The 23538-nt window shown below is 34.4% G+C and overlaps 3 protein-coding genes and 1 pseudogene across 3 annotated transcripts; 2 read left to right on the top strand and 2 right to left on the bottom strand.

The window, feature by feature from the left end:
* Positions 1–106: 106 nt before the first annotated feature.
* Positions 107–3574, bottom strand: LOC132039729 (large ribosomal subunit protein uL6z/uL6y-like). The gene is made up of 3 exons (XM_059430244.1): positions 3139–3574; positions 566–688; positions 107–448 (listed from the first exon to the last, which is right to left on the bottom strand). Exons 1-3 carry the CDS (start codon positions 3511–3513, stop codon positions 362–364), a joined length of 585 nt encoding a protein of 194 aa, XP_059286227.1. The 5' UTR covers positions 3514–3574; the 3' UTR covers positions 107–361.
* A 2667-nt stretch (positions 3575–6241) lies between these two features.
* LOC132040358 (probably inactive leucine-rich repeat receptor-like protein kinase At5g48380) lies at positions 6242–8628 on the top strand. Its single transcript, XM_059430986.1, has 2 exons — positions 6242–7318; positions 7574–8628. Exons 1-2 carry the CDS (start codon positions 6452–6454, stop codon positions 8477–8479), a joined length of 1773 nt encoding a protein of 590 aa, XP_059286969.1. The 5' UTR covers positions 6242–6451; the 3' UTR covers positions 8480–8628.
* Positions 8629–14192: 5564 nt separating this feature from the next.
* On the top strand, positions 14193–17090 carry LOC132040331 (polygalacturonase-like). Its single transcript, XM_059430971.1, has 3 exons — positions 14193–14753; positions 15458–15747; positions 16344–17090. The coding sequence occupies exons 1-3, from the start codon at positions 14307–14309 to the stop codon at positions 16792–16794; spliced, it is 1188 nt and encodes a 395-aa protein (XP_059286954.1). The 5' UTR covers positions 14193–14306; the 3' UTR covers positions 16795–17090.
* A 284-nt stretch (positions 17091–17374) lies between these two features.
* On the bottom strand, positions 17375–19127 carry LOC132039292 (probably inactive leucine-rich repeat receptor-like protein kinase At5g48380; annotated as a pseudogene).
* Between the last annotated feature and the right edge of the window lie 4411 nt (positions 19128–23538).

Raw genomic sequence — 23538 nt, 5'->3', positions numbered from 1 at the left:
TTTTTCTTATCCTTCTAAATCTTTACGATTTGTTTTCGGGGGAAAAATAGCGCGGGAAAAGGGGGAAGAGGGTGGGGGGATTTGGTTTTTGGTCTGCAGCAGGATAGAAAAACAAGAAAGACTATCACAGCATTAAGAAATACTATAATCAAACTAGTTTCAAGAAAAACATTCATCTCCCCTACTCCAAGAACAGATAACTCTGCTTGCTCTCGAAAGAAACTTCAGCAAGAAAACCTTAAATCCAAAATTGTTTAATCTGACTCCGAACAAATTTGCAAGGAATCTCAATATAATCTCAACAGTTAAACCAAAAATTATGGAGAACAGATAGACCCAAGAGAAATCTATTGCTAACTACCTACTCTTCCTCAACAATTCTTCCCTTCTCACTGACATAGATACCATCAAGGAACTTACGGATATCTTTGTTCTTCACATGGCATTTCTGTCCAAAAAAGATGATAGACGACCTCAGTATGCAGCAAGACTTTGATATTTCACTATAAAGAGTAAACTCACATTACAGTAAAAATGCAAAGAACAGAAAGAAAGGGAGATTTACTTGGTTTATCAGGGCAGCTGATCGTGAGACAAGTTCAATGTCATTCCCATCCAATACCAACTCATCCTTAACTTTTTCTGAACGGAGAACAGTAACACCATCAAGCATATCGACTTTCCTCACCTGATATTCACAGAAAACAAGTCAGTCTCTAAGGGTCGTTTGGTAGGAGGTACTAGAGAAAATAATACTGGTATTAGCTTTGGTATTGTTTAATCCCTTGTTTGGTAGTATTTTCAACCTATGTATAACTAATACTCTTATAAATAGTAAACCATGGCATTAACAATACCAGTACTATTCCTATTCTAATACAACCTATTCAATACTATTTAGAAATTATGCAATGCATGTTATTTAAGAGTACAACAAACCAAACAATCGATAATGCTAGCATAACTAAGTTCAGCATTACTAATCCTAGCATTACATATACACCCTATTCAATATTATTCTTATACACCCTACCAAACGACCCCTACAGCCTTAATTTACATTAACAAGTGTAAGAGCCAAAAACTAAACAAGGTTATTTTGATGTCCATCAAGCTGAAATGTGAGACAACAGAAAAACCTTAAAAGCTAAGCATGGTGACCCACTGATAAGGGCAAAGAATTATAATTAAGATCAGCTCTACATTCTCTAGTGTTAGAAGAGGAGAGTAGTAAAACATATCGATCAATCTGGGAATACTTTCCTTTTCCTGTGACCAACTAGGAGAAAACATTCAAAGAAAAACACTCAAAATACCTTCTCTAAAGTATCATATCTTCGTCTCAGTACCCCTTTTTTCCGCCTATTGTATAATCTTGGATTTCAATAAAAATAAAGCACATTGAAGCTCATCGCAGATATATCATGTATACAATAAGCCATGTAAAGGACATTTAAATCCAATGGTATTAGACTATAAGTCTTGCCAGCTGATCTATACATGCTAAAGGGAATGGATAAAGTCGACAAATAAAGCTGCATGAACTAAAGGCACCAGAAAATCGTGTATACAATTAGCCATGTAAAGGACATTTAAATCCAGTGATATTAGACTATTAGTCTTGCTAGGTGGTCTATACATGCTAACGAGATGAATGAAGTCCACAAATAAAGCTGCATGAACTAAAGGCACAGAGTCATTGAATGCTTCTCAATGCTTTCAGCCTTGCTATTTGGAAACCTATCACTAAGCAGCTAAAGAAATAGAAACAGCCCAGATCAAAGTGTGTTTGTTACATGTTTGTATCTTGAATTGTAAGAGTAATAAGTCATTCCCTTGCTAACATTCTAAATCCTTACTAAACATCACTTGCTTCAATCAGAACTTAGACATTGTTAATACTTAAGTATATCGTCTAACACGCTATATTCATACCTTATCCTAGAAATTATACAATTACCATATACAACCAATCCTTATATTCAACCAAACACATGAAAATGATCCAGAAAAATGTCTACAAAACTAATTTCCACACTTCCCTTTGTGCCAAACACATCCTGGAGGTTTATCTATTGTCACTTATTCACAAAAAGGTATATATATTCCATGAACATTCCTAATGTTAAAATCAACATACAACAACACCATAGATAATCAAATTCTTAAAAGTACCAATACCATTGTTAGACAAACAAAAAAACAACCAATATCTCAATCGGATTATCATCAAAAGCTAAACGCATACTCCCTCCATCCCAATTTAGGTGTCTTACTTTTCTTTTTGGTTTGTCCCAAAAAGAGTATCTCTTTCTATATTTAGTAAGTTTTCTAATTCCAACATTCTACATGGCAAATTTCCGACCACAAGATTCAAAAGTCTCCCTTTAGCTCTTAAAGTGCCCAGTCAAACTAAGACACTTAAATTGGGACGGAGGGACTATATTTTTCACCAAAATTAATTCCACAAAAAGCACTTTCTTTTGTATCAAAACACACCCAAGAGATTTATCTATTGTCACTTACATAAAAATGGTTCATTTATTATCCAAAAACCAAATTCCAAGAACATTCTTAATGTTAAAAGTAACATACAACAGCACCATGGATAATCAAATATTTAGACATACCAATAGCAGAGTTGGACAAACAGAATACAACCAACATTTTAATTAGATTATAAAAGCTAAATACTTAACAAAAAAAACACCAAAAAAGGGAAAAAGAAACATACCCTTTTCTCACCAAGAAAGTTCCTAATCTCAATAGACTTATTCCCACCAGTAATTGAAGCATTAATCGGAAAATAGACTATTGAATCTTATGATACTAAATTAAAGATGTGTCAATGTACTAATATGTCCACTAATCTTGTGGTTATAGACTTGTCACGTATGATGTTTGAATTATCAACTTACTAAATATAGAAAGAGACACTCTTTTTGGGCCAGACCAAAAGGAAAAGTAAGACACTTAAATTGGGACGGGCGGAGTAACATACAACAACATCATAGATGATCAAATACTGAAAAGCACCTAAACCATTGTTACACAAACAACATTTCAATCAGATTATCATCAAAAGCTAAATACATAACAAAAAAACACAAAAAAAAAAAAAAGGAAAAAGAAACATACCCTTTTCTCACCAAGAAAGTTCCTTATCTCAATAGACTTATTTCCACCAGTAATAGAAGCATTAATAGGAAAATGAGCATAAACAAAACGCATCTTATATCTATACCCTTTAGTAACACCAGTTATCAAATTATTAACATGACTAAGTGCTGTCCTAATTGCAGCAGTTGTCTTTCTTGAACCAAACCAAGCATCAACTTTAAGCTTTTTTTGTCCTGTTTCTTCATCCTTAATTAACTGAAAATCAAGATTCAAATGTTTGAAGTTTCTTGCTAGTTTGCCACGTGGACCTTCAACTTCTATTTGTTTTGCTTTTACTTTGATGTTTATCCCATCTGGGATATCCATTGTTTCTGATGACAGAATTGTCTTCATTTTTTGTGGAGTTTCTTGAAACAATGCAAAAACCCTGGAGAGTTTTGTTTAAGGATGGTGTAATAAGGATTAATATTAAACCTAGAAATGATGTCTTTGGGTTATTGAACTAAATGGGCCTTTAAAATATGGTCCAGCCCAAGATAATATTTTTTTTGCTAAGATTGGCCCATTTCTATGTTTATAGGATGAAAGGAGTTTTTGCAGAGATTGTCCTTCAAAAGCGCTGATCTTTAATTTTTTCCCTCATATCCGTGGTCTTTAATTATTGCATTTGTTGCTCATTTAATGAAAATATCCAGACCTGCTTCGTTAGGCATAAGTTCTGTAATATCTATCTTCGGAAACTGAACTTTTGCTTCGCTCGACATAAGTTCTGTAGGAATTAGGTTATGTGGCATAAGTTGTTTAGTATTTTCCAGATTACATTGACTGTTGAAAGTTTTGTCGTGCCCAACATAACTCGTGGCATATTGTGATAGATTTGGCGAGCGAAATGTAAATTTTGTCGAGCGACATCTAAAGTTATGCCGCGCGAAAAGTGCTGAAGGACAAAAGTTAAAGACCACAATTTGAGGACAAAAAATTAAAGACCACCCCGAAATAAGGGCCTTTGTGCGAATCATGACCTAGGATGAACAACAACATACCCAAATAACCACTTTTTTACACCTCTACTAAAAATTAGCCAAATCTCAAAATGAATTAACATTTGGTCGCACTTTAATGCAAAACATATATTTAGACAAAAATACCTTTAACTAAAAGACGAAAAAGTTTCAGCAATTAGCATAGTATGTTGAAGTTTGAAACTTTTACAAGTGAAACTCAAAATACCCTACAGAAATCCAACACACTATGTAACACTAGCATAAGTATTGTTAAGTAGTATATTAAGTAGTATTAATTAATGATAAGTATAGTTAAGTAGTGTTAAGTAGCATTTAATAGAGTGAGAAGGTCTGCCTTCTCTCTTGAGTCTTGAACTTCCCTTGCATTTCCTTCAACACAGGCCATACGAGTTAAAATTCTCCAATATTAGTTGGCCATATTATTACTAAGTACATCGGTTCTAAAATATTTGTCCATTTACAAAATCAAGATAGAATTAATTAAAGTTTTCCTATTTTGACCTTAGGATTAATTGCTTTTGAAAGTAACCAATATTGATTAGAGTACAATTTATTAGAGAGAGATAAGGGTAATGTTGTAAAAGTACACTTTTTATTTATGATTTCTTAAAGGGCGTGTAAAGGGAAAATGGATAAGTAATATGTAACGGAGGGAGTATATGGCAAGCAAGTAGTGTCTTCACTAAAGAGAAGCATGCGATATTGCGATGCTAGTGAAGACATGAGCTAACTATCATACGTAAATTCCTTCGAATTGAACTTGTCCTACTATTGACCGAATTTGCACTGAAGTTAGCAAATTGATAGGGCTTGTTGTCCCAATAGGAGCCTACAATTTAAAAACTATTTACTCCATCAGTCTCAAATTATTTATCGTGGTTGCTAAAAATAATTGTCTCAAATAATTTATCATTTTAGAAGTTCAAGGCACAATTATTTTTTTCTTTCTCATTTTACCCTTAGTAGAATTTTCTCATTAATCGAGTATGAGACATAAATATAGTAAACATTTAATGAAGAGAAATTATAACTTAGACATAAATAAGAGTAAAGTTAGTCAGATATCTGCCTAACATATATTTCTACATGCAAAAAAAAAAAAAAAACGTAGATAATTGAGATGGAGGGAATTTTGATTTTGACCAAGAAGAGGACCACAAAAGCGTGTATGGTAGGAACTTCATAACTATTTGTGGAAAATGCACATGAAACTAAGGAAGTAGATTGTCGATTTCAAACCACTTTAGCTATGTGAATTAACTTGCCTGAGTTACATTGACACTGGACAACACTATTTAGAATTGGACGCGTTATATCACATCCAAGACCCCATAGGCATTCCTATTTTTTTTTCCCACTAATAAAGCCACGGTCTAAATCTCGACCTACCATTGCCAAAGTAAAAGTGGATATCGATATTACAAAATCAACTCTGAATGAAATGCAAATTGAGATAAGGAATGGTGCCTTTTATTAATAAATTTCGTGTCTGGTCAAATAACATCACTTAAATTGGGACGGAGGAAATGTATATAATATCATTGTTAATTCCAAGTATCACAAGAAGTCTTAGAAACTTGTATATTTAATTGATAGGATTTGCAGAAAATTCTAACTTCCAAATTCTAGACTTTGGAAAAGAGAAAAGGGATTGTTAAACGAGGTAACAATATCATTTTCAGGGTATTAAATAAATTAGGATGAATTCAGTGTTTGGCTATTGAGTTTAAGAAAAGTCAAAAGTCTATTATTCCATCCGGATAAAAAAAAAGTGTCCACTTAGCCTTTTTTCTTGGGTAAAAAAAAGTGTTCACTTATTAAATCAAGAAATAATTAATCTTATCTTTTCAGATTTGCCCTTATTAAATGTGATGTGATCAAATCCCAATGTTTATTTAATTAAGGATAGTTTAATCAATTTACATATTTTTTTTTCTTGAAGTGAGTAGTTTCTTAAGGGGTGTGCAAATGACTAAGTGAACTCCTTTTTAATCGCGAGGGAGTAATTCATAAGGAGGCAGCAGTCAACACACTCAACACTATACAATCATATAATTGAAAGCTTTTCTGGTGGAGAAAATTCTTGGAAAGCAACTATAGGCTAATACAGTAAAATAAAAGAGCCCTTAGTGCATACTCTTTTTGTCACTATATATATTCTTGTTTATGAATTTATCTTGTTTTATAATCCCCAAGAGTCCCATTGGCCTTACTAGTTTGACCCCATTGCTATAATAAGTGTAAAAAAGTGAAATCTCCTTCTTCTTTAGTTCAAGATTTTGCAGAAAGTCTCTAAGAACCAAAATATGGAGATAACCAATTTCAGAACATTTCTTGGCTTTCTCTTGGTATTACTTAGCAGAATTTGTGTCTGTAGTGCTACAGAGAGTGATATTTGTTGCTTGAAATCAATAAAAGATTCATTACAAGATCCTTTCAATAGTTTGGACTCTTGGTATTTCAGCAATACTACCGAAGGTTTCATCTGCCGTTTTGCAGGAGTTAGTTGCTGGCATGATAGTGAGAATAAGATAATTAGCATCACACTTTCAGATTTTGGACTAATAGGTGAGTTTCCTCAAGGCATTCGAAATTGTACAAGCTTGACCGGTTTAGATCTTTCTGGCAACAAGTTGTATGGAACTATCCCTTCTGATATTTCAGTAATACTTGAATATGTTACATCACTTGATCTCTCGAGTAACCAATTTTCTGGCAATATACCACCTGATATAGCTAATTGTGCATACCTTAATGTTCTGAAGTTGGGCAACAATAATCTAGAAGGTGAAATTCCAAGCAGAATAGGCTATTTGCCTCGCCTTAAGACGTTCAGCGTAGCCAACAATTATTTGACTGGGCCACTTCCATCCTTTGTTAGCAAACAAATCAGACCTAAGAGTTTTGCGAACAATCCAGGGCTTTGCGGTAAGCCTTTGGGTGAATGTGAGTATTCTGAGGATTCTTGGATATGGAAATATATCGATCGTGCTTCATTCATCGAAGCATTTGTGATTGGTTGGGTACTTGTCTTTACATTGGTTTTAGTCCTTCAATTGTTTCAATTTCCTACCAAGGCTATCAACAAGATAGTTTCATTGAGCATAAGGAAGCTGAGGGGAAAGGAACATTTAACTTCAGGAAGTGAAGAGGAATTAAGCAGCCAACAGAAGGTAAAGATCCTGCTAAATTTAAAGTTTTCCCCTGCATTGGTGAGTTGAAATATTTTGCTGCACCGCTGAGTTACTCTTTCTGCTTTAATTCTAGTTTTGTGATTAATCCTTGCAAGTCCATCATCTTTTATTTTCTTGACTGGAGAAACAAATGGAGCTGGTATAAGTTCTTTATTAGAGATGAATGAACCTAACAGATATAAGTTTCTATTCTGTTGTGTGTTCGTTGTACTGATTCAACTGACTGTTCTACAGATATTAAAGCTGGAGAAGTTTGTTACAAGAATGAGCTTAAAGGAGCTGGAAAACGCGACTTCTGATTTTAGTGAAGACTATTTAGTAGGAAATGGAATGTTGGGCAAAGTGTACAAAGCATTTCTACCAAATGGCTGGACACTTGCAATCAAGAAGCTGAATGATTGGGAGAATTTGGAGGACGAGTTTGTCTCCGAGATAACAACTCTCGGTGGTCTGAGGCATCGGAACCTATTGCCTCTAATAGGTTTCTGTGCTGAGAAGCAAGAAAGACTTCTTGTTTACAAATACATGCATAAAGGAAGTCTTCATGAATGGCTTCACACGGATGAAGATAAGGCCAAGATTTTGGACTTCCCTCTTAGAGTTAAAATTGCACTCGGAATAGCAAAAGGCCTGGCTTGGCTTCATCATGGTTACGAATTACACGTTACACACGGAAGCATAAGCACACGATGTATCTTGCTAGATCAAAATTTTGAACCGAAATTATCCAACTTTTGGGAAGCCAAATTTTGGAGTAAGAATGACACAGCGTTGAGTTGGAGTCTTTTCCCAGTTGCTGAATATTCAGGTTTAGGTTCTTACAAGCAAGACATCTATTGCTTCGGTGTTGTGCTTCTCGAGCTTGTAACTGGGAAGGAACCACATGAATTGACAAACTCAAGAAATCTATTTGATCACTCGCCTTGTCTACTTGATGCAGACAGAGATTTGCTTGGGAAAGGAGTCGACAATTTAATCCTCCAATTTCTTGAGTTAGCTTGTAACTGTGTGAAGTTCTTTCCTAATGAAAGGCCAACATTGCTGGAAGTTTATGACACGCTCAAGAATATGTCTCAAGGTCAAAGGGACTGGATACGAAAGATACCATTATCAACTGATATTTCAAGTCTATATGACTAGTACTATAGTTTATCTGGTCACTGAGTAGACAAATTAGGAATACGTTAAATTTAAGCATGACAGCTATTTTTCGAGTCTATTTACTGATAGCTAGTACTGTTGCAACTGTAATATCTAAGAATCTGTTACAACCATATTGATTGCATTTGTAGATTCTAAAGGAGCTCACAAAAGTCTGATGCTACATTGACTTAGTTTAATATTTTTCTGAGAATTGTCTTTTGGAATTGGCCTCAAACAGTTTCTCAGAACATCAGCATTTTATTAAGTGTAAAATTCTCTTTTCAAACTATAACCATGATGTGCAAAACCAAATGAATTGTTACCCCAGGATATAGTTCAGCACATTACTGATACTATACTGCCACCATCCTGGGAGAAGGGCATGGATAGACCTTGGTGGCTCTTGGATACTAAAGGGGAATTTTCTGTAAAATCAGCCTGGGAGTACATAAGGTTGAGAGGGCAGCCAAATAAGACCTATAAGCATATGTGGATAAAGGGGCTTCCTTTTAAAATTTCCTTTTTCTTATGGAGATGTTGGAAATTCAAGTTGCCACTTGATGATGTTTTGAAGAAGATGCACTATAATATGGCTTCAAGATGCTGGTGTTGCTCAACTCCACAGGAGGAAACAATACAACATCTTTTTGCCAAATCCTTTTCAGCTAACAGGACTTGGTCCTATTTTTGCTCTTTTGCAGGTATCAATGTGGAAGGATTACAACTACAACAAATAATATTGAAATGGTGGCAAGCCCCTGTGACTGGGAGGCTTAAACCAATTTTTCAAGCATTACCTGCTATAGTTGTATGGGAACTGTGGAAGAGAAGAAATTCAATCAAACATGGAGGGCATCAGTCTGTGGGTAGAGTCATTTATCAGGTGTACTTAACAATTCAAAGATTGGTGCAAGTTAGGAATCCTTCTATGAAACAGGTCCCATACAGATGGAGAGATATGATACAAGTACTAGAGGAAGGAACAGCTAGATTAAAGGTCACTAAGGTACTATGGAAATTCCCTCCGGAGGGATGGATTATGTGCAATACAGATGGGGCATCCAGAGGAAATCCTGGTAGGAGTTCTTATGGTTTTTGCTTAAGGAACAATTCAGGAGATCTAATGTATGCTCAGGCTGAAGATATTGGTTACACTTCAAACACCGAGGCTGAAACTATAGCAATTTTGGAGGCAATCAAGTATTGTAAAAGCAAACATTTAGATTGCATTATAATACAGACTGACTCCAAATTGTTAACACAGATTCTTTCAGATGAATGGAAACCACCTTGGAACATAGTTGAATGGGTGGAGGAAATTGTTGAAATGAGCAGAGATATACAAATTAGATATGAGCACATGTTAAGGGAAGGGAATAAACTTGCAGATTCCCTAGCAAACCAGGCCTTGGACAAGGGCAATTTGAGATACCACAGTTTTATGGAAATGGAGGTGGAACAAAGAAAGATCATTAACAGTGATAAATCCCAAATACCTTATCTGAGGATTAGAACTGTAAGTTAACAAATACCATGGAGAACATTCATAAGGGGAGGACAGAAATGTCAGCACAAATTACCACAAGGAAGAGCGCAGGAAAGTCACATATAAACCAATCAAAGAGCATCAGAATACACAGGAAGCAGGAAGATTTACACATTGAGAAAAAGCAGAACACAGAAATGACTTTCAGATCTGGGTACAGACAAAAGTCATCATCTATTCTGAAGAATCAGATCCCAGGGCAAATACCGAACAAACAAACACCAACATAAAAAGGGTTCTGCGAAATATACAAAGGAGATGAAGAAGAGCGTACCGGAGCAAATTCAAGAGGATTGGAGCAAAAGAACACTTGATTAGTTGAAGGAGAGCTCCGATTTGGGCGTCAACCGCAGTACCAACAAGAAGAGGAAAATCATGAAGAAGAGTGAGATATCGAGATTTCAACCAGAACAATAGCACACAAACAATAAGTGGAAGGTTATCTTACCTGAGGTGGAACGACAACGATGGTTGCAGATCGGAGGAGCTTCACTGTTGGAGCACACCTGAGATGGAGGAGACAACATAGTTTAGATGCACTTAAATCAGAAAAATGCAACTTACCATTGGCGTCAGGAGAGGAGCAACACCACCACCGTGAGAGCGATGATGGCAACTGAAGGTGACATAAGTAGGCTCGTACAGATGCTCGAGTCAACAAAGGAACAAAAGTGGAGAAACAAAGCAGATACAAAGAGAAGGGAGAAGAGGAACATACCTGGAATAAATGGAGAAGCATAGAAGAGTAGCAGAACTTGGATTTCACCGGAGATGGAGGTGGCATTTTCATGCCAACGATGCTGAAATGCGGACAACAAGCTTCAAATTAGGGATTTACTTTCCTAATTCCCAAATGTGTATTTTTATTTTGCTTTTTAGACCTTATTTCCGTTTTTGTTGCACTTTGAACCGTTATTTTTTGGATAATTTATAAAATCAGTCCTTAACAGGACTATAATTTTAAAAAAAAAAAAAAAAACTGCAATCCCCTGCTTTCTCAATCTAAACTCGGTCCAATAATATATAAATGCTTACAACATTGAGTCTTATTCATTTTGTACTAACTTAAGTCATTGCAATTAGATTTCTAAAACTTATTTCCGTAGAATAAGGTTTAGTGAGTCATGAAGGCTACTTAATACTGTCACTTTGAGGAAGATTAAAATTATTAAGATTGGGGTACGGTAGCGGAGCCCGAATTTATATTAAAGGAGGTCAAATTTTTAAAAAGTAAAAATATGAATAAGCCAAGGGATTTAACATATAATAAATATACATAATTATTAAAAGTATTTACACATTGTAATTTTTCAGTTGGATAAGAGTGGCTCCGCTGCTGATTGGAAACATGGAATAATGCATTGATTTACTTCCTTGATGCAAATGATGAATGTCTAGCAAAGTCCCATAAGAAACAATTCACAAGTTTGATGGTGTATTTGAAGCAAATGATGGATATCTAGCAAATATAACCGAGAGGTGCGTAGATAAGAGACTAAGAGTACATAATTCGTTCATCCTTAACTATAAGATTTTGAAATGAATCACGGGGTATAAAGTCCGTTTGATAAAGAGCACTAGAGATTTGCATAGTTCGATTTTAGGCGTGAATTCAAATTAGTTGAGATTACGTGTTCAAGGAAATTAGTTTTTTTTTTTTTTTAAATAAAAATAAAAAGAATATAGCAAATGATGTTATATTCAAATGGTACACTGTATCTTATTTTAGCTTTTTATTAAAAGTTTCACCTTTTGGGGTACCTGGTCTCCTCTTTTGGTTAAGCTTAAGCAACTTGACTTTACGTGTTTTATTTCCTCCCAAATGTAACTTGACGTGTTCAACGTCTATTTCCAGCCACCATAAACTTTCTGTCGGTCAAACAAAATCCATAAGGATAACGTTATTTTTATTTTGTGATGCACAAGTGAAATAATAATTCAGGTTTAAGCTTAGTAAAGACATTTTTCTAATGAATTTACGTTGTTTGAATGGACGGTGTTAAAAATATTTACGTAATCAGATAACTTACAAAGATAGTTATAGGTAAATTTCTTAATAAGCATTGACTGATAACCTTTATAATGGATTAAACTACATTGCTAGTATAAAAAAAATAATTTACACTATAAGGGGTTGTTTCGTGTGCTGGACAAGCATAAATCATTTTGGGATGAAAATTTAGTATTGCCTTATCCCTTGTTTGATCACTAATCATGAGACAAGTTATACCAGGATTAGCAATAGTTTGGGGATAAGATATCCCTGCAAAATGGTGGAATAATAGTATCAAAATTAGTTATCTCTGGATATAACAATGAAAATGACCAAAATACCCATGAGGTCCCTCAAATCGTTTTTCTACTAAATAGTTTGGAGGGTATTTTTGTAAACATCCAACTTCTTTTTAGAAATTATGCTATGTATATTATTTTTAATACAACAAACCAAATAGTCAATAAGAAATAATACCAGAATAACTAATATTTCTAGCATAACTAATCCCAGCATAACTTGTCTTCAAACCAAATGACCCCTAAATAGTATAAGTTAAATCCATCTTGTGTTTTTAATACAACTTATTTACAAATTGAGTGATGCCGATTACTTCTCCTTTATGCGTTAGTGCTGCAGCCCCCCACGTTTCATGTCAATGCATGCAGGCCGACACAATTATTTCAGAAAAACTGCAAGTATGCCTTCAAATTCTCTTTGGACAACTACAAGAAAAATGTGGGGAAAAAATAACAAGCTAATTCTACTTAAATTAATTGATCTCATTTAAAAAAAAAAAATTGATTAGACTTTAATTTACCAGAGGTTAATTTTATATTTTCCTTTTCACCAGATGTTAATTTTATGTATTAGATAGACAGTTAGGCTAGAGGAAATAGGTTTCACAATGTTTGATACTCCGGATATCATTTTCATGCGTTGTGGCGCTTTTAATAACAATGGAACAGTAACATATGGTTCACATTTATAGTTATAATAACAAAATCAACTAATTTATGTGCCCTTAATTCTAAATTAAATGTCTAATTTAATTTTTCGAAAGTAAACTTGTTTAATTAGTAACTTCTAGTTTTAATTTTTTTTTTAATAGGTTATATAGGTTATAGAACACCGAAATTTTCAATATTAAAATAGTAATATTCTTTTGTTTGTGGATGATAAAATTATTAATTAAATCTCAAATAAGATAAGGGGTGTGTGTGTGGGGGTGGGGGTGGGGGGGGACCTCAAAACAGAAATTATTAAATTATTGAAAAATATATATTTTGTCAGAACTGTTTTTCGGAAAAGTACTTCTAAAAGGCAACAATTTGTATTTGTCTAATTAATTTGAAAAGCACACTTGTTAATACTAAAGCATCAATTTGTGTTTAGTCAAGATTTCGAAAAGTGCTTCGCGGGAAAAATTACTTCTTTGCGATTTTGTTGCTACTCAAAAATACTTACTATTTTTTTTTTCTCTAAAAGCTTGGTCAAATACATCAACTTTCCAAAGTAAATGTTATTTAAAAAAGGAGGACATTTTAGCTTAGCAAAAACTTAGACCAATCAGACTTTGAATCACATTTTCCTATAATGGTGTAGCCTTGTCTTGCCCATGTACGACTACAATGTAGGCTATAAATCGTTCATGCCAAAAAATCAATTAACTGAATAAAGATTAGAGAACTGTTTTATTTGATATTGCACTTCTTTTCTTCTCTCTTGCTTGAAGAAGTTTCTTTTCAATCTTTGATAACCAACTTTTCGTTTCTCTCATCTCAAAAATCCTCTTCAATTTTCTCTAATTTATTTTTCTGTTTAATAAACCGAAAAAGTAAAAGAAAAGAAAATCAGGTCAGGTCATTGACATATTATGCCAAAATACTTCCATAATCCACATAAGCTCAAAGTTCAATCCCTTAAGCTTCTTGCAAAAACTTTTAGTTGGTACTAATTGTTTTGATCTGTTCTTTTTCTTGTGTCTAAAGTCTTTATCATGTGACCAAGATATGCTAATGCCTTCTCTTCTTTCTCAAATTTTTCGTTCTTTAAGTAAGTTACACTACAATAAAACAGTTTTCTTGCTTTTAATATTCCACATGTAGTTCACAAAATTACCACTCTTTTATTAAGTGTAATACTAAAAAGAAAGTAACAAGTTGTAAAGCTCAATTATAAATATACCGCAACTCAAAAACTGCTCAACCACACTCATAGCATCTCAACTCTTGATCTTCTCTATTTTGGTCTTTAATTAATCATTTCATATCTCATCAAGAAAGATGAAAATAGAGAACCCCTTTTCTTCCTTCTTTCTAATTTCACTTCTCTCCATATTTTTCACTAAATCCATAGCTGATATTTGTCCATTCAATGTTGTAAATTATGGTGCAAAGCCAGATGGGAAAACTGATTCATCAAATGCTTTTTTAACTGCTTGGGACTCAGCTTGTGGCTCTTCAAAACCAGCCACAATTTACGTACCACAAGGAAAGTTCTTAGTTAAACAAGCACATTTTAAAGGAAAATGCAAGAACAAAGCCATAATGTTTCGAATCGATGGTACACTTGTGGCGCCTTCCGATTATAATGTGATTGGAAATGCCAAAAATTGGCTTCTGTTTGAAGGTGTTGATGGAGTTTCCATTCATGGTGGTAGACTTGATGGCCAAGGATCTGGTTTGTGGGCTTGCAAAGCCTACGAGAAGAATTGTCCGAGGGGCGCCACGGTATGTCTTCTAAGAAGAATTTAACCTATATATACTGACAGTATAAAGAATGTAACTATTTTATTTTGTTGTAGAAAGTAACCTGCTTTGTTAGCCATGTTACGTACTAATCTCATTGTTACATGTAGTTGTGTTTTAGATTACCTAACAGTGTAACTTATAGTATACAATATTCAAAATTTCATTCCTCTTTAGTAAGAACTGCCTCTGTGACGTCAAGGTACCTATTATAAGAGGAATTTAACTTATATACACTGACAGTATAAAAAACATATAGCGTAACTATATGTTCAACCAGTATATTTTATGATGTTGCAACAAGTAATTAGCCTGCTTTATTATTCTGGTTATGAATTGTTACATATAGTTATCTTTTAGATAATCTATAGTGTGCTATAGACAAGTTCAAAGGCAGTTCATTTCTCAAAATTAGCAGTTTTCTTTATGAGTTGTAACGTCCCCTTCAAATAAGGATAAACATGTACTTTATGTGAATAACCGTGCAAGCATTTTCTACCCTGGTATTATTATGGTTGTTTAATTTTTTCAAAAGGCAGTATTAACTTCTTTACTGGTAATGAGCTTTGACCTTAGACCATAGAAATCTTAATTAAATGCTGCTTTTAAACTGAAATGAAAATCCAATTGCTTATTATTCAGTTGGATGCTGACAAATTGTTATATTGTTTTCTTGCTATTTGCAGGCTCTGGGATTTTCCAATTCTAACAATGTAGCAATAACTGGACTAACTTCATTGAACAGCCAAATGTTTCACATTGTCATCAATGGGTGCAAAAATGTGAAGTTGCAGGCTGTCAAAGTTTTTGCCCCAGGAAAAAGCCCGAATACGGATGGCATTCATGTTCAATTATCGTCGGAGATCTCAATCTTGAACTCGATAATCAGTACGGGAGATGATTGCGTATCCATCGGTCCAGGAACTACTAACTTGTGGATCCAAAATATGGCTTGTGGCCCTGGACATGGAATCAGGTAAAATAATACCCCTCCGTTCCAATTTATGTGATGATATTTGACTAGAGACGGAGTTTAAGAATATAAGAAAGACTTTTGAAATTTGTGATCTAAAATAGTCATAAATAGCTGTGTGGCTATAAATCATCTCATTAACTGTAAATTGGGAAGATTAAAGTTTAATTATTACTCCCTCTGTCCCAATTCATGTGGCACCGTTCGGATTTCGAGAGTCAAACAGTTTAATTTTGACTGCCAATCCGCACATGAATCTTTAAGTTTTTTGAAATAAAATATAAATATTTGAAAACTACGTAAAAAGTACTATAATTAACAATAATTGATAAATTCAAAATTCTCAAAAGATTTATGAAAAATTTACGGTCGAAGAAAGACTTATTTGAATCTCGAAATCCGAAAGATGTCACATAAATTGGAACCGAAAGGTGTCATTCTTTTTTAACTTACTATAAGTAAGGAGTGTCATATAAATAATTGGGACAGGGGGAGTAAAAGATAAGCACATGTACCTGTCCATAATAAGTGAGATCAGTAAACATGGAAATAAGACAGATAACTTGCTATATAAAAGAAATGTGGTGTATTTTGTGCAGCATTGGAAGTTTAGCCAAGGATTTTGAAGAAGCAGGGGTGCAGAATGTGACAGTGAGATCAGTTATATTTAAGAACACAACAAATGGTGTGAGGATCAAAACGTGGGGCAGACCAAGTACTGGCTTTGTCAATAATGTTCTTTTCCAGCACGCTACGATGATTGACGTTCAAAATCCAATCGTTATTGATCAAAATTACTGCCCCTATAATAAAAATTGTCCGGGCCAGGTCTCAGGTGTGAAAGTTAGTGATGTTACTTATCAAGATATCCATGGAAGTTCAGCAACACGAGTCGCGATGAAATTCGATTGCAGTAAAGAGAATCCGTGCAGAAGAATAAAATTGGAAGATGTAAATCTCACATATAAGAATGAACCAGCTGCTGAAGCTTCGTGTGCTAATGTTGCAGGAACAACTTCTGGCATTATTCAGCCTACCGGTTGTTTGTAAGCGAAAACTCAAGAAAAGGGTTCTTTCCCTTTAATTATTTTCTTCTTCCTTTAGTAGATTTAGTTCTTAATAGATGAGAAATAGACAGTGGTTTTATTTAATTGCTGATACTAAGTATTATTGATGTTAGTAGCTTTGTCCATATTTACTTCATTGAAACTTGAAGTGCTTGCTTGAGCCTGTGGCGCAACTTGAATCTCCTGGCCTAGGGACAAGTTCAAAGCTATAACACCAAACAGAGAAATTGTTATCCCCACTATTAATTGTAATAGGATGTCTTTCTCTAAAATGTTCAATATTCATGTTTCAACTTTCTATTAGTTCCAGTAATCTTTTTTGTTCTATAAAAGCATGTTCTTCTGCTTGCTCGAGGCCATTTTCAGCACACAAATCTCAGAATTGCCAATAAAATTTGAAACTAAATCAATTCAGCATAAGTCTTCCATAGATTCTTTTAAAACCTGCAAATGCAGGCAGTAAGGCTTTCCAATGCGGTAGATCATATACGGATTCATATATATTACAGTTGTAACAGCAGCTATCAGCATACAGACTCGAAAAACGGATTTCATGTTTTAATTCAATGTGTTCCTAATTTGTTTTCTAGTAACCAGATTAACAATAGCACTGGTCCTGTGGACTTCAAAATATCAGCTGATAAGAGAGTACTCTTGTGTACCTAGTCGCTTCGACCCTGAGAAATTGCTTTGAGTGTATCGTGAACTTCCAGCATTGTTGGCCTTTCATTAGGAAAGAACTTCACACAGTCACAAGCTAACTCTAGAAATTTGAGGATCAAATCGTTGATTCCTTTCCCAAGCAAATCTTTATCTGCATCAAGTAGACAAGGCGAGTGATCAAATAGATTTCTTGAGCTGGTAAGTTCATGTGGTTCCTTCCCAGTTACAAGCTCAAGAAGCACGATACCAAAGCAGTAGACGTCTTGCTTGTAAGAGCCTATACTTGAATATTCAGCTAGCGGGAAAAGACCCCAACTTACAGTGTCATTCTTACTCCAAATTCTTGCTTCCCAAAAGTTGGATATTTTCGGTTCAAAATTTTGATCAAGCAAGATACATCGTGTGCTTATGTTTCCGTGTGTAACATGTGATTTATATCCATAATGAAGCCAAGCCAGGCCTTTTGCTATCCGTTCTGCAATTTGTACCCTCAGAGAGAAATCCAAGACATTGGCCTTATCTTCGTTCAGGTGCAGCCATTGATGAAGATTCCCGTTAGGCATGTATTTGTAAACAAGAAATCTTTCTTCCATTTCGACACAGAATCCTATAAGAGGCAGTAGATTCCGGTGCTTCAGACCACCAAGAGTTGTTATCTCAGAGACAAAATCGTCCTCCAAATTCTCACATTCATTCAGCTTCTTGATGGAAACTGTCCAGCCATTTGCAAGAATTGCTTTGTACATTTTCCCCAACATTCCATTTCCTACTAAATGTTCTTCACTAAAAGCACAAGTTGCTTTTGCCAGCTCGTGTAACTCATTCGCATAGCAAACTTCTCCAGCTTTAATATCTGTAGGAAAGTGAATTGAATCATTGGAAAATATACATTTATAAACATAGACGGATCCAGAGTGCCGATACTGAGTTCATCTTAACCCAGTACTTTCGACGTGGAGCACAAATTTATGTGTAGAAATGCACAAAAATTGCAACAAGTAGCAAATATGAACTCATAATTTTAAAAATACGATGGGTTCAGTGCCAAGATCCTTAAAAATTGAATCCATAAAGCTGAAATGCTGGATGGATCCCCTTTTGTTGTTTATAGACTAGCACAGAAATTTCAGAGGTTTATTGCTATCGCGTTTATTCAAGAATTTGATAGCTCCACATATTTTTCCAGTCAAGGATATATAAGAATATGGATTCGCAAGGATTAATCACAAAGTAGAAATGAACTATGCAGGGGAAAGGCTAGAAATTTAGCAGGATCTTTACCTTCAGGTGGCTGCTTAATTCCTCTTCACTTCCTGAATTTAAATGTTCCTTTGTCCTCCTCAGCTTCCATTTGTTCAATGAGACTATCTTGTTGATAGTCTTGCTTGGAAATTGAAACAAGAGAAGGGCTAAACAATATGCAGAGAAAAGTACCCAACCAATCACAAAACCTTGGATGAATGAAGAAAAATCATTCCATATCCAAGAATCCTCAGAAATCTCACATCCATCCCCACAAAGCTCTGGATTGTCTGCAAAACTATCACTCTCTGCAGCATTGCAGACATAAATTCTGCCAAGTAATGTCAATAGAAATCCAAGAACGGTGCAGATGAAAAACAAAGGTCTTGATCTGAAGTTTGTTTTCTCCATATTTTGAGAGACTAATTCCTGCAAAATCTTGAACTAAAGTAGACGGAGATATTTAGTGTTGACTGAGTCCTCCTTCAAGATGAATTAATGGCCGCTCATCAATGTCTTCTTTGGGTACTTTTCAGTCTACTGATGGACTTCTGAAAATGAGGCAACTTAAATTAAGGAGAAACACCGAAAATTTAAGTCAAGGTGACTAAAAAGTCTCATAATTAGTATTTGTGACACATTTGACCAAATCCAAGTCAAGCTCAATTAAAAATTTGATTAAGTTAATGAGGGTCTAAAATGTAATTTTTAAAACTTGTTAATCTTTTACAAAATACAAAAACAACCCAATTTAATCCTTCTCCCACCCCTCCCCCTCCCCTGCCCCCGTCCCCGCAACAAAAAATAAATAAATAAAAAGTTTTGATATTTTTATTTTATTTTTACGTGGGGTCCCGCCTCCTCCTCTCACCCCTCTCCCTCCCCTTCCCCCCTCCCCCTAACAAAATTTTTTTTAACAAAAGTTTAGAATTTTTATTTTGTTTTTTCACCAGCCCACCCCCTCCCCCTAAAATTTTTCTTTTTGTTTTTACACCCCCCCCCCTCCTCCTCCCACCCCTCACCCCCTCCCACCCCCACCCCCACCCAAAAAAAAAAAAATTCACGCGCCCCCCCTCCTCCTCCCACCCCTCACCCCCTCCCTCGCCCCCCCGTGCCCCAACACCCCACCACCTCCACCTTCCAAAAAAAAAAAAATTGATTTAAAAAAAAAAGTTTTGAAAAGTTTTTGTTTTTAATCCCCCCACCCTCGGCAAAAAAATACTCCCTCTGTTTCAATTTATGTGAACTTATTTCCTTTTTAGTCCGTGCCAAAATGAATGACCTCTATCCTAATTTGGAAACAAATTCACTTTATGAAATAATTTACAACCACACAAATATTCAACACTTATTTTGAACAACAAGTTTCAAAAGTCTTCATTCTTTCGTAAATGTCATGTCTAGTCAAATGGGTTCATATAAATTGAAACAGAGGGAGTAATTTCTTTAAAAGAAGTTTTGAATTTTTTTTTTTTTTTTTTTGGGTTTCTTACTCCACCACCCACCCAATTTTTTTTTTTTTAAAAAAAAAATTTTGTTTTTGATTTTTTGCACCACCCACCTCAAAAAAAAAAAACAAATCTTGAAAAGAAGTTTTGTATTTTTTTTTTGTTTCTTACTCCACCCACCCACCCCACCACCCCACCCCCTCCTCCTCCTCCTCGACTCTTCTTTATTTTTAAAAAAAAGTTGCTCAAAAAAAAAAAAAAAAAACTCGCTCGATTTATGTAATTTTCGGACCGGATTTCTTTCGTGTAGCACTGGACATTACTTTATGGGTTATTTTCGTTCATTTGGTAAGTAAAATAATGTTGTTTTATTCAATTATTCATTTGGGTATAGCTGCTGATTTTCCAACAATTTATAGTAGCAGTTACAATTGTTGCAACAAGTGGTAAAGATGTTGTATAAGAGCTTCTAAATTTATTGCAACAGGCATTGTAGTTTTTGCAACACTTGCAACAATTTATGCAGTTGTTGCAACTTCTGTACTAATCTGTTACAACAACTGCTAAAATATATATTAATAATTTAGCCTGCTTGTTGCAACAACTGTGAAAGCTGTTGGACAGCTTCTACTCTTTCCAATAACTCACTGACTTGTTACAAAAAGTAGACTTCTTGTTGCAACAACTACGTTAGTTTTTGGACATACAACTGTTGGATCAGTTGTAACAACAACTAAGTGATCATTTGCAACAACTCACTTAAGTGATATGTTGATCTTGTTCAAATCACAAATGTATGCTCTGTTGCTAATAAATTGATGAAAAATTTCCAATAAGTAATGAATATATTGTAACAGCTCTGTAACATGTTGGGGTTTTTCCAACATGTAACCGGACTTGTTGCAACAACTAGTTAGTTGTTGAACATACCACAACTGTTAATTTGTACTTTTGGAGCCTTAAGGGGGGGGGGGGGGGCCGACGAACAATTATTTATAAGTCCGTATTTTATGTTCTTGGTGGATTATGGTGGATGATCATTATGCAATTTTAGTTATATATATATATATATATATATATATATGTGTGTGTGTATATATATAATTGATCAATATATTATATGTTCAGTATGTATTTCAGTTGTTCAAATTATGTTTAGTAGTTTCAAACAAGTTAATAAAGTCATTGCAATAATCAAGAAAGTTGTTGCAACAGATTCCTCACATGTTGGAAAAAATCAAAAAGTTGTTGAGGTTGTTGCAACAGATTCCTCACCAGTTGTAACATCTTCCTTATGTTCAGTAGTTTCAAACAAGTTACAAATCTGTTGCAACAGATTTCAAATCTGTTGGTAATAATCAAACAATTGTTGCAGATGTTGCAACAGATTTCCCATCTGTTGCAACAAATTAAACAACTGTTGAAAATAATAAAAAAGTTGCTTTGAATAAATGGTTACAATAGCTGAGTAATCTTTTGCAACAGATTTCTGACCTTGTCGGTAAAAATCAAACAACTGAGTAAATTGTTGCAACAGCTGAGTAATCTGTTGCAACAAATGGCTCAGCTGTTGCAACAAATCAAACAGTTGCTGAAGCTTTTGCAACAAGTTACTAATATGTTGCAACAGATGACTCAAATGTTGCAACAAGTTACTCATCTGTTGCAACGGATGGCTTATCTGTTTCAACAATGTACTTAGTTGTTGTAAAATACTCACTCTATTGATCACTAAATATTATTGATTTCCGTTGTTTATTATTAAATATGGGTGAATCTAGTAGTTCAAATCAAATCACTCTAATGATCACCCGATTTAGTACATCATGACTTTGTTGATCATCTGTCCTGAATCTAAATACCATCAAATTGATTAAGTATATATATTGATCAGTAAATATTATTGATTTCCTTTGTTTATCACTAAATATGGGTGAATCTAGTAGTTCACATCAAATCACTCTAATGATCACCCGATTTAGTACATCATGACTTTGTTGATCATCTGTCCTGAATCTAAATACCATCAAATTGATTAAGTATATATATTGATCACTAAATATCATTAATTTTCTTTGTTTATTACTAAATATGGGTGAATCAAGTAGTTCACATCAACTCACTCTAATGATCACTCGATTTAGTGCATAGTGACTTAGTTGATCATCTGTTTTTTACTCAAACCACCATCAAATTGATTAAGTATATACATTGATCACTAAATATCATTGACTTCCTTTGTTTATGACTAAATATGGGTGAATCAAATAGTTCACATCAAATCGCTCTAATGATCGCTTGATTTAGTGCATAATGACTTAGTTGATCATCTGTCCTGACTCAAAATACCATCAAATTGATTATATATATTGATCACTAAATATCATTGATTTCCTTTGTTCATTACTAAATATGGGTGAATTAAGTAGTTCACATCAAAACACTCTATTGATCACTAGATTTAGTGCATAGCGACTTAGTTAATCATCTGTCATGACTCAAAATACCATCAAATTGATTAAGTGTATATATATATATATATATATATATATATATATATATATATATATATATATATTGATAACTAAATATAATTAATTTCCTTTATTTATCACTAAATATCATTGATTCTCTTTGTTGATCACTAAATATGGGTGAATTATATCATAGTTGTTGCAACAATTGCAGTATCTGTTACAATAATTGCAGTATCTGTTGCAGCAAGTAACATAGCTGTTGAACAAGACATATCACTTGTTGGATAAAACACAACAAGTTACCTAGTTTCTGCAACAAGTCATTCCACTTGTTGGAAAAATTCAAACAACCAACCTAGTTGCTGTAACAAGTCGTGTCACTTGTTGGACAAACCCCAACAAGTAACTTAGTTGCTGCAACAGATTTGTTAATTGCAACCAGTCCTGTCACTTATTGGATAAAGTCCAACAGATAAATGGTTGTTTCAATGAGTCCTCCTATTTGTTGTGATATGTTCAATGGTTGTTTCAATAAGTCCTCCTATTTGTTGTGATATGTTCAACAACTAACTAGTTGTTACAACAAGTCGTGCTACTTGTTGGAAAAAACCCCAACATGTTATAGACAACATGTTGCAACATATTTATTACTTGGTGGAAATTTTTCAGCAATTTATTAACAACAGAACATACATTTGTGATTTGAACAAGATCAACATATCACTCTTAGTTGTTGGTGACAACTTCGGTTGTCTCTGTTTCATCCAACAGCTATAAAATATGTCCAAAAACTAATGTAGTTATTGCAACAAGAAGTCTACTTGTTGCGACAAGTCCGTGAGTTGTTGGAAAGAGTAAAAAGCTGTCCAACAAGGGCTTTCCAATTGTTGCAACAAG

This window comes from Lycium ferocissimum, chromosome 12, assembly GCF_029784015.1.
Source record: "Lycium ferocissimum isolate CSIRO_LF1 chromosome 12, AGI_CSIRO_Lferr_CH_V1, whole genome shotgun sequence".
NCBI classification, from domain to species: domain Eukaryota; kingdom Viridiplantae; phylum Streptophyta; class Magnoliopsida; order Solanales; family Solanaceae; genus Lycium; species Lycium ferocissimum.
Note: the sequence above shows the minus strand (reverse complement) of the source record. Positions and strands in the feature narration are given on the sequence as shown.